Here is an 11,504-nt window from a genome sequence, read left to right on the forward strand (position 1 = left end):
GGCGGGGGGCTGTATTGCTGGAAAGCGAGTGTGCAAACGGTTTGCAACAGTTAGGGAGCATCTAGTGTAAATCTTAAAATCTTAAATTAAACTGAGTTTTAGATAAGCTGAAGAATATCTTGGAGAGTACGTTGGATGAATCAAGATAAAATGCTCAGTGTTCATAGGCATGCGAGTGTCATGCATGAGTCTTATCGCTGTGATTGGGGACCAGCAAACTACAATCACGCTGAGCAAATGTATTCTTTGATACTATGTGTTTCAATAAATGAATGCAACGCAACCTATGGACGTGCTTAAAAATGAGTAGGTCTAAATAATAAAGCACCATGAGAAATAAATATACTGTATCTATATTTATATTCACATTTTTATTTATATTTAAAGTCCGTGAGGATATCTTTTACACCAAATATCCCATTGGCAGTTAAGCGCATTCATTGTGTTCAGAAGCAGGAACAGTCACTTGTTTTGACAAACACAAATACAAAATAAAGAAAACCACAAAATAATGAACTGCATGTATCGAACATATAAAAGAATCCCGTGCCTACTCAGTAGGTAACGTCAACATTCCGGCTTTTGAAGATGTGGGTATTTACACATACAAAAATAGACTTTAAATTGTTCACTCTCTCGCTCTCTTTTTTTTTTTTTTGCTTACATTCGAATTAAACGAAGCAATGCCCTCATCCCATTTTCTTCCCTTCGAGTGTGACTTACATTCTGTAACAAAAATATTCCCTCAGTCCTTAAGGCGAGATGCAGCGCAACCTCTCTCGCGCACGCAGCCGATTCACAATATCAGCAAGGCTTCACAAAAGGCACCAAATAACGGGAGCGTTTGTCCTTTTTGTTGTGTTTTGTTTTTTTTCTGGCGGTGGGGAAATGCTCTTTTCTTTTACTTTTCTCTACTCAACGATATGTCACATGTGAGAAAGAGAAAAAGAGTACCGATGGATGATATTTACAAATAGAGACAAACATCACTCCTACTCATGCTTGCAAGTGCTTTTTTTTGTCCTTTTTTCTAAATGAAACGTATCACAGCAGCATCACTACAAAATAGAGAAAGTATGTAGAAATCGTGGCCCCGCTCACTTCAAATAATACAATGCAAATATGCAAATCATTTTCACATCAATAATATCAAAGAATGATAAGAATGAAACATGGCACAAGTAAAATATACAAATGGTAGCTTATGTATATCAGTCATTGTCTCTTGTACTGTATGCATGCCTACAGAGGGCGGATGGTTTGAGCACAGCAGCTGCTGGCAATCTTCACTTTTTCTCTGTTTTGTTTTGTTTGTACCTGAGAGTAAAGAACCAACGGTGCTGGATCCATCTCTTTTTGTTCAGTCCTCTATGCATGTGAAGTGCTGCATTTTTGTTTGTCAACGCTGTGGCAGAAAGGAAGCAAATCCTTGCCCAGTTCTTGACATGTGTCCTTTTCTCTCTGCTGGGATAAAAAAAAAATCTCAGGATTGACCCAACACTGCACAGAGAGCAGTCACAAAAGTGCTTCTTTTTCTTTCTTTTTTTTTTCTTTTTTGGGGGGGTGTGGGCGGGACGACAGTCTCTGGAGTCTTTAGATGCTGTCGCGCATCTCTTCAAATGATCCATGGAAAGCGATTTTAGCAGATCTCGATTGTCCTTGGGGAGAGGCTGGTCTGCAGGTCTGACATTGGGGTTGGCACAGGGGAGCTGTAGAGGTTGGAGGCGACGGAAGAAGGGAAGGGAGAGGCCACCTGGGAGTGGAAGGTGCTCGACATGGACACTGAAGGGTAGGTGGTTGCGATCGAGGGAGACGGATAGGATGTGTGAGCTGGAGAGGAGTAGCAGGAAGTGACAGGGGACGGGTAAGAAGACACCGGGGAGGAGTATGAAGCGATGGGCGAAGGGAAGCTCGAGGCAGGCGAGGCAGCCGATACAGGGGCCGACACAGGCACCGCCGCCGCTTTCTCTGCCTTCTTGTCCTTCTGCCGCAGGTGGATCTTCGTGTGCCTCTTCCTCTCGTCGCTGCGAGCGAACTTGCGTCCGCAGATATCGCAGGCGAAGGGCTTCTCGCCCGTGTGCGTGCGGATGTGCGTCGTCAGGTGGTCGCTGCGGCTGAAGTTGCGCATGCAGATGCGGCACTGGAAGGGCTTCTGGCCCGTGTGGATGCGAATGTGGCGCGTAAGCTCGTCAGAGCGCGAGAAGCGGCGGTCGCAGGTCTCCACCGGGCAGGCGTAGGGCCTCTCGTGCGGGGGCGTCTTGCTCGGTCGGGTGGGATACTTGCGCATGCGGCTGGGCTTAATCAGTTGAGACTGGTAGACACTCTTGAGGTCTTGAGAGCCCGTCTGAGTGGCGAAGGCCTTGATGGTAGACAGAGGGGTGAGGGAGGGCTGGCTTGACTGACTCTGGAACGGCTTTTGGTCAGGTGGCACCAGGCTGATCTCTCCCTGCTGCTGTGGGAACAGGTAGTCAGGAATCATGGGCACGGGAAAGCTCGTGCTGCAGCTTTTACTGTTAGGGTAGGCAGGAGGAGGGTACTGTCCGCCTCCATTAGAACTGGGGAAGGCTTGGCCCTGGTCTGGAAAGATGTCTGAGTTGGGGTTGGAGTAGGTCGGGGCGGCTGAGTAGATGGGGGTAGGCTCGTTGTGGTGAATGGAGGACGTAAGGCTGGAGCTCTGTGACGAAGAGGAGGTAGAAGAGGGCGAAGAGGATGAAGGTGGGGCAGATAAGGATGAGGAGGATGAGTTTTGTGAGTTTGCCGATGAAGTGCTCGAGCTTGCGGGAATGTTGCCCATCAGACCAGTGAACAGGCCCAAAATAGGCTCCGCCCAAAGGCTGTTGCTGCAGGTGGTGGCAGTTTCGAGAGTGAAGCGACCCGTGTAGGAGATTGGAGGCAGTCTTGGAGTGGGGTACGTCTGCTCCCCAACTGTCTTCTCACAGTTGAAGGCGATGTCAGGGAGTGTATCTGCCAGGAGAAGAAGACACAAAGTTACTCAAAGTGTCAGAGGCAACAAGACAAAGTTGTAGCCTCCATTTTTGAAAGATAACTCTCACAGTCACTCCCAACCTGCGTTCATCTCCATCTCTTTCGAATCATCTTTCATTTCACTACTTTCCTTTGCTCTACCACAGCTAATTCAGTTTGCACTATTTTGTTTTTCCTGTTTGGCACAAATGACACACACACTCACAAACACGCACACATTGGTGTACACAAACGCACATTTTCTTAAGCCAATCACTGCCTGCGGGTGATGATTTACGGTAACTGCAGCTCAACTGGTTTTTGGAATGCAATTTTAATGGAGCAATTAAAGTGTTTGTGGAAGCAAGCGGTAACATAGAAGTGAACTAACAATTGGCATCGAGTCGGACACTTTGTCACTTAACCGTTAACAGTTCTATGATAACATAAAAAATAAAATCTTGAGCAGCTGTTGCCGGAGATGTCACATGTACTCTATATAATAGGTAATTTCACAAATAATATATTGTTAATGTGAGGCAAAGTTGATACGAGTAATTCAATTAACACTGAAGAAATATGCAACATAAACAGCACAATTCCAGTGCACTTGCTCAGCCAACACAAGACATGACAAGGTAAATTTCAACAAGCAGCCCTCTTACCCCCAGCAAGGTGGTCGTACTGCTCCCCTGGGTCTCCGGAGCCAAAGCCGGCACCTTCAGGTGCGGATGCCGTGAGGAAGGGTGTCCCCGCAGAACTAAGCATCATCACCTCCTCCAGCTTGGGGTAGTTATCCATGGGGGAGTGAGGGAAGCTCAGAGGCTCCGAGATCTGCAGTGCTGGGAGGAGCATCTCAGTCTTGGCTGCAGCCATCCTCTTCTGGTGCCGCTCGAGCTGTTGCAGGGCTGAAGCTGGAGCCTGGAGCCCGGTGACCGAAGACGCGTGCAGACCGGCTGTCTGCTGCACGCTGGTTGAGCGCAGGTAAGAAGATGCTGTGCTCAGCCTCGTTCCTTGCCTTTCGTGCTCCACGTGTCGTTTTGTTTTTCTTCTCTCTTAAAGAGGAGAAAAAGATCCAGTTGTCTTTTTAGTAGTTGTTTTTTTCGAGAAAATCCAAAGTGTCCTTTTTACTCATTTGTAAAAACAAATAAACCAATTATGGGTTGTTTTTTTAATATACGTATGATAATAAACTAGCTTTCCAGACAGGTATTAACCCTCTTGGACTGAATGTTTTTTGTTGACTTTTGTACTTTTGGTGCGATGTTCTCAGTTTGGGAGTGCTATGTGTTTCCCTAGCTGCTCTAACGCTTGCTCTTGTGGGCTCTCAGGGCTGTCTCTGAGCGGAAAGGTTTCCCGCAGAATATAAACCCTCTCACTCTGTGACGTAGATGTCCATATTTGGGGAGGAGGAAGCCCATATTTAGTCACTGCGGTGGAGGACGCGAGACGCTGGCCAGGAGGGAGAGAAAGAGCGCGCAGAGACTCCGGCAGTAAATTGCAAAGACAACGCAGCTTTTCGATCAATGTGCCTTCATTTTGTAAAAACTCCCGAACACAGCGGTATAACTCTCGCTCTTTCCCCGGATGCCAAAGATTTCATTTGGGTTTCCCATCTGTGAGGCAGGCAGCCTGCGCAGCTGCCGGAAAGCCCCGCTCCAGCGCGCCTTATAAGGTCATGACCACATAAGGACTGGCTCCGGTGGGGTTCCAGTTGCCTGCCCTTATTTGGGACTTCCTGAGGCGGCGCTGTTTTGGCACGGAGGGAAGCTTCAGAGTAAAATTATGGCCAGAACGCTCAATAAGTCATGTCAGCAACAGAGTCCCGACTCTTCTGATTTATTTTCATTTAAAGCTCCACTACTCGTTCAGGAGGACTAATGCACTTTGTGTGAAAATGAAGAATGAAATGTATATTTGGCAGCATTTAAATCTGGAAAACAGTATAAACAATAGTCAGAAGGACAACATAGATAACATACAGGACATGTCTGCATGCACTCATACACACGTTAAGGATACGTTGAAGATATTCCCTATTGTCTGTACACACCTTTGCTCTATTTTAAGGCATTCATGCGCTCTCTGCTCTTTGCAAAGATACTGACAAGAGGAGAGGGTCCATCAGGCAGACGTGCGTCCCCTGCTCAGCATTGGGACCATCTGTCTGCCACTCAGCAGCCTAATGTGCCTTGTCAACAACACAGTGTTTCGCTACGAGGACGCATGCGGGAAGCCGCGCTCCTCCAGCTGTAGCTCCAGTGCCGGGCAGGACAGCAGCACTGCTCCATGATGAGGAAATCAGTGTGTTCCCTTTGACTGGCAGAAAGCTTACTTGGAAGTATGACAGAAGAATGCACACAGGCTACAACCTACTACCGACCACTACCATCCATTGTTCCTCCCAACTTGATAGGCACATTGGATAAAAAAGTGGAGAGAAACTCGACATACCACTATTTAAATGCCAGGTTTTAGCGATTAAAAAAAAAAAATCATTTATAAACTTTTTCTATGTGTGCCCTGCGATTGGCTGGCAACCAGTTCACGGTGTACCCCGCCTACTGCCGGGAGATAGCCAGTTGATCAGAAAATGGATGGATGGAAGATAAGGTGGTAACAGTTTCAGAATTGCATATGTGTCTGTGTTCAGAATGAACCAATCACATTCAGACTTTTGTGACACCCGCCACCATCAAGTGCCTCTGATTGACCGTAAATCAAGTTCAGCTGTTGAAAAAGTCTTTTCGCTCTCTGTTTACTTCGGTCATCAACAGTATTAATGATGATTTCGAGCACAGACTGACCAAATCCCAAATAGGCACAAAGCAGAGGGTGGAGCTGGAAAATGTGAAATGCTGTTTATTTGTGTGGTGAGTTTTTGATGATGGTACTGAGCATCAGTGAAACTCAAGTCCAATGTTTATTTTTATGCAAGAGGAGTGACATCTCTCTTCAAAGGTTGGAAGTTAGGGATGGAAAAAACGCAAGTCGGGACACGATGATGGAGAGTTACACAACACAACGCATCATGCGTCGGGGAGGCGATGACACAAAGCCCAAACTCCCGCCTGCATCCTCTGCTGCCTTTGGCCGTAAGGTACTGAGATCATTATATTTGTGGCACAGTGAAGAGGATGGAGTGGCGAGAGCAGATGAAAGAAGTTATCATTTGGTGACAATGTAATAAAATCAAGTTGTGGGGAAACTGTGGCAAAAGCAATAAAGTAATAAAGATGATAAACAGTCGACAGTGCTTGTCTGGGCCTCCCTTTAGTCTGATGCATGAAGGTGAAGCCAAATGCTGTCAGGGCAACATAGCCGAATCAGAGTGTGTTGTGAAAGAAATACTCATTGTAATTTGGTACGGTTACGTGTGGATTCTAGACAGCTAGTTTATTTTACTGCCCATACAATTAAGTCAGGGAAGTTCTCGTTTGATGAAACTGGATCAAGCTCTCCCATTACAGTACCCACAAGCCACACCCCTCATCACAGACGTACACATACAATACGCAGAAGTGCTCTATAAAAATCACCTGCTGTGTTGCAATTATTGGGGAACCTTTAGATGTAATGGAAAGACAATGAGGTTGTTCGGTTCCTTCTTTTGGCTTTTTAGAAAAATTTGGAAGCAACACCAAACTCATCATTATGACATCACCTAATTCCTCACAAAACCTCAGTGAATACTGACTTGTGGGTGTGGGTTTATTTGTTAGTCTTTATGTCTGTTAATTGTGACGCTTTTCAGGTTTAGCCGCAACATGGATTGCTAGCATAAGCCTAAGCATAAGTTATGTGTTGTTGTCAGGGGTACAGGCAGAAATTTTTCAGTGGGGTAGCCACGGTGACACAACGCCTCAGTGAGGGCTGGCCATGTATTTATCTCACATTCCTTATGATAAACAATGACTTCATGACCATGTTGTTGGCTTGCTGTAGTCTGAAAGAAGTTATTTTGATTGACATTGGCTGTAGGACTACTGCATCTATGTGAAAATGGAAGAAAAATCATCAAATAATATCAACATCAGAATGTTCTCCAAAGTGTGGGGGTTTCCTGGGGGTGGCCACAGAGTGACAAGGGGTGGCCAAGATGTAGCTCCGCCACTAGTTGATGTTCAGACTGATTCAGGCGTTTTTTTGTTGGTTTTTTATTTCCAAGTGTAAGACATTTCCTTCTAATAGCGGCGCGGACACCCGCAGCGGCTCCTCTTGTTTTATGTTGAGAGGGAAGAAATTTCATCTGTGCACATTTGATAATAAAGTTGTGACCAATCCAATCCAAGCTGATCAATAATGTTTAAATATTACTTACAACATTGCATGTACAGTTAAAGATGTTATGATGACAAATCTTTGACAATTTTTATTCCCAATATTTCTATGTACCGTATGTCCTGTAGACAAATGGATGGTGCTGGACCTTAAATCTTTTGCGGTACAGACAGTTCAAGTATTAAAAAGAAGAAGAGATGAGGAGAAACCTAGCACTCACACACATTACGTGGTAGCCAATGTCATTTGTTTGGGACTGTCAGCAGGGAGACAGACACACTCCTACTAATCCTCATCATACCTCCTCGCCTCCTGCTCTAGCCGCACACAAACCGATGGTGTAACCCCCCCATTAGCATACAGGTGTGCCGACGAGCTTAAGTTCTTCAAGCTCGAACGTTACATATGTGAGGGATGCAGAGAGAACGAAAGTGCCTGGACCTTGTTGTTGGGGAGCACAGGATGCAGTTGTGGCAAAATTGGACGGAGGTGGAGAGTGGCGAAATTTAAGAGGATAAATTCAATAAGGATCCTATGTTGGTGGCTGTGCGACACACCGGGGGAGTTGATAATTAAATAGCAGAGACCTGATTGTTTTGGGTTGAGTGATAGGCTGAATATTAGCTGGAGAGTGGAGAGCAGAGAAGCAGGGAACATTATCACAATGTAATTTCTCTGCCTGCTTTTGAAATGATGCCGGCCAGGCTCTGCTGTCTGACCTTTTATCACCGCATACTGACCATTAGCCAAATGGATGCAATTGTCTGGGATCCCAAAGGTTTCCAGCCCCCCTCCCCCAACATGTCATAAATTGATTTAATGAAGTTTTATTTGACACAAAGCAATTATTATTTCTTAATATGAATTCACACTCTTAAAAACATTCGAATGTTAAACTATCACATTAGCTATTGCTGCCTTCCCTTTTCACGCAAAAGAGGACTGCATGTTCTTACGACTCATGGTCAGAGTTGATTCAGGAAGACGACTGCAAAACAAACTTGCTGGTGCGGTAGTGAGTGTGAGGCAGAGTTAACCCAGTGTCGCAGAAAAAGTAGAAAGCAATTGGATCATGAATTTGTTTTTTAAATCAACGTTTTCATCCTTTTCCACAGTGGTGAATGTGCGTAAATGACAACAACAAGGGCCAGGATGCTATGTTGAAAACTCCATATATGATCATTTACCAATGTGAACTGCAATGTAGCAGAGGTTCACTCTATTTGAGGTTAGACTGTGTGCAAAGCATAGGAACTTCCTGTGACTGCATGACACCTCAGCTGGCATTAAATCAGAAACCTCATTGCCCCCATACATTACAATCGAATACAGACTTTAACAGCACACCACCTAATGCGTCCCTCAAGCAGACTAGACTAACGTGGACCTGACGTGAGCCGCCGTATGATTATACTTTGAAAGATCACAAGGTTTGTCTTTGACTGCAGGAGTTAACCAACTCAGTGCTTCAGGCCTCAGTGTTTGTGTGAAAAACGATCTGCTCAGACTTCACAGTCACCGCGGGCCTCCCGCCCTCCCAAGTTTCTGGAGGTGGAGCGGTGTCAACGTATCACACAAAAAACAGGACCCTGGCATCAAATTGTTTCTCTATCTGCTTATCAGCCAGTTGAAGTCTCCCCGAGGTGGTAGGTGACAGAGAAACAATCCACGAAACACAGCACAAAGCCCACAGAAGAGTAGCTGACGACGCCCCCAAAGATACATGACTCACTGAGCTACCGGCCTGTTTGTTTGACGCTTGTGACAAAAGAGCTGACCCCTGACTTTTTCAGCTCTCCATGAGTCACCAGTAATGCACTTAAAACATGGGGATTCCCTATACAGTGTCTGGCTGCAGTCACTGTGCTGCAACAGGAAACAGCTTGTTTGCTCTCTTTAAGCAAACAGGTCAAGTAAGCATCATCAGTCTGACATGCTGTGCCTTTAATTTTTTTTATTATTCATCCCAGCATTGTTAGTCAAGTGAAAGATTCGTGATGGAGCTATTTTAAAAAATGCACATTTAAGCGATTACATCCACTCAAGAATAATTGCACCTCACATTCCAATACAGTGGTACCTTGACTTGTGGGGGATGTCACATGCTGAAACATAAGTGTGGGGGATAGGAATGGGGGAATGTGGGTTTGGTCGTTTAGCCCTAAAATGTACCGGCCACTCAGGAATCTCCCTAAAATCCCGATGGCCACCACGCCGCTGCCCAACACTGAACTAGCCGCATGGGCAACCGTTCAGAGCTTGTGATGTAGCTCACTCGGCCACGTCAACACACAAATACACTTGCGTGTGTGTGTGTGTGTGTGTGCGCGTGTGCCTGTTAGATGTTCGACCTATACTTCAAAAAAACTTTCTTCTGATTACCTTTTATTACATTTAATATATGTTCTGAAATGTATAGCTTAGAAACAGTGCTATTTGACCCTGTTAATACATGTCAAAAATTGTAGTAGTTTTTGTTTATTTTTGGGGTGGGGGGGTTCAAAAACTATTAATGGTACCATCGTGTAAGTATGCTCAGATGCATCACTACTCAATATTCTGCTGTTGCAAAAAAGACCTTTTGAATGACAGGTGTTGAACATGATCGTGGCAATAAATATGTTCTGTGTAAAAAAGGAGTTATACAGTATGGGTGTATATCTCTCAGAGTAATTTCTAGTCATTCCGGTAACTCATTGTCATTTCCATTTATATTCATTAGATTTTGAAAACAATCTTACATTTTGAAGTCTGAACTGTCTCAAAAAATAAAAACACTGTCTTCAACCTCTTCAGCTCCAACATAAGCAGAACCTTTTTGAAAATCCTTGATGCCACATCATGTGACCTTTCTGGGCAAAATATTATTTTGTTTGCATTGTAAGATGATTATTTTTGTTTAATGTGCATTTTCAGAAATAAAGCAATAGTTTCTCAATATCCTGTTTCACATCCTCACTGGATCTCCTTAATAATTGTTTGGCTTATTTGTGCCTCAATTCTTTTCTAAAATGGCATTCGGGCATGGGCTTGCATTATTAAAATCAAATTTTCCTGCTGTGATCACTTTACATGTTGTTTCCTGGAGTGTCGACATCCTCGTACACCCATACAGTATTTCAATTTATTTATATATTTTTGTCTGACAATTTTCACTTTTGTTTGCTCGGTACAAATTGTTGTTTTTCTCTACTTTATCCACCGCTTGACTCACTGTCACATGTTTTATTGTTGGCCAATGAGACAGCTCGTTTGTTCACACTCTTCAGCTAATTGCTCATCAGCCTCTTCAGACAAGAGGACATGCATTTCCCCTATCACTTTTTTTTTTTATAAGTGTGGGGCACTTTTCTCACTGTTGATGATTTTGTGTGTCTATTCAAGGCTTCAATCTGGCCATTGTATGGATTGACATGTTAATTAAGTAAAGATTTTTAAAACGATGAAGTGCAATTACCATTCAAGCCATTTAAGTCTACAAATAAACAGCAGTAGACATACATTTGTAGAGAAAATAGTATGGAACTCAGTGGTTCTTTACCTGGTTTTGATCGAACCCTAGGGGTTCGGTGAATCGTCTTGGGGGTTCGATGGAGCCTCTGCCATGGAGGCACAGCCGACTCAAGATGTCAATTAGTTATGACCTGTCCGCTTGGCCATCGCTGGCTGCAGACGATCACATTACATTGCTTGTCCAATCAGTGCTGCGGGAAATTTTCGTTCGGTCAGTAGTTACCGTGTGACTGTCGTAATATTACGTCACACAATTTAAAAAACCTATACTTAGATCAAAGATGGCGCCACAAGAGTGGCTGCCTTTATATCAGCTCTTATCTTATCTTTCTTATCTTATGCCATGTAATTTTATTCATGATTATCTGTTTTTAATAAATGTGTTTTTTAATGTATTGAATTTGTTTAAAAAAATCTGATTTTTATTTTTCATTAATGAAGGGTGAACGTGCATATGAACTGGATGAGCTGAGCGAATGGCCGAAGCTCTCGGTCGATCTATGTCCCAACCCCAACTGAAAGAACGAGATCCCGGATACAAGCGGTCGAAATGAGTTTCCCCCGCAGGGCTCTTCCTTAGAGATAAGGTGAGAAGCTCGGTCATCCGGGAGGGGCTCAGAGTAGAGCCGCTTCTCCTCCACATCGAGAGGAGCCAGGTGAGGTGGCTCGGGCATCTAATTAGGATGTCTCCTGGATGCCTCCCTGGTGAGGTGTTCCGGGCATGTCCCACTGGCAGAAGACCCCGG

At 44.5% G+C, this 11,504-nt stretch overlaps 1 protein-coding gene across 1 annotated transcript; it reads right to left on the bottom strand.

The window, feature by feature from the left end:
- Positions 1–343: 343 nt before the first annotated feature.
- egr1 (early growth response 1) lies at positions 344–3,865 on the bottom strand. The gene is made up of 2 exons (XM_052080869.1): positions 3,630–3,865; positions 344–2,964 (listed from the first exon to the last, which is right to left on the bottom strand). The coding sequence occupies exons 1-2, from the start codon at positions 3,838–3,840 to the stop codon at positions 1,640–1,642; spliced, it is 1,536 nt and encodes a 511-aa protein (XP_051936829.1). The 5' UTR covers positions 3,841–3,865; the 3' UTR covers positions 344–1,639.
- Between the last annotated feature and the right edge of the window lie 7,639 nt (positions 3,866–11,504).

The sequence above is a fragment of the Hippocampus zosterae genome, chromosome 1 (assembly GCF_025434085.1).
Source record: "Hippocampus zosterae strain Florida chromosome 1, ASM2543408v3, whole genome shotgun sequence".
NCBI lineage: Eukaryota > Metazoa > Chordata > Actinopteri > Syngnathiformes > Syngnathidae > Hippocampus > Hippocampus zosterae.

What these genes read in the sequence shown, in the direction of transcription:
- egr1 (XM_052080869.1), bottom strand. Translation starts at nt 3,840, where the DNA reads ATGGCTGCAGCCAAGACTGAGATGCTCCTCCCAGCACTGCAGATCTCG. An exon ending in GTACGACCACCTTGCTGGGG is followed by an intron (nt 2,965 to 3,629) that starts GTAAGAGGGCTG and finishes TTCTCCTGGCAG; the next exon opens with ATACACTCCCTGACATCGCC.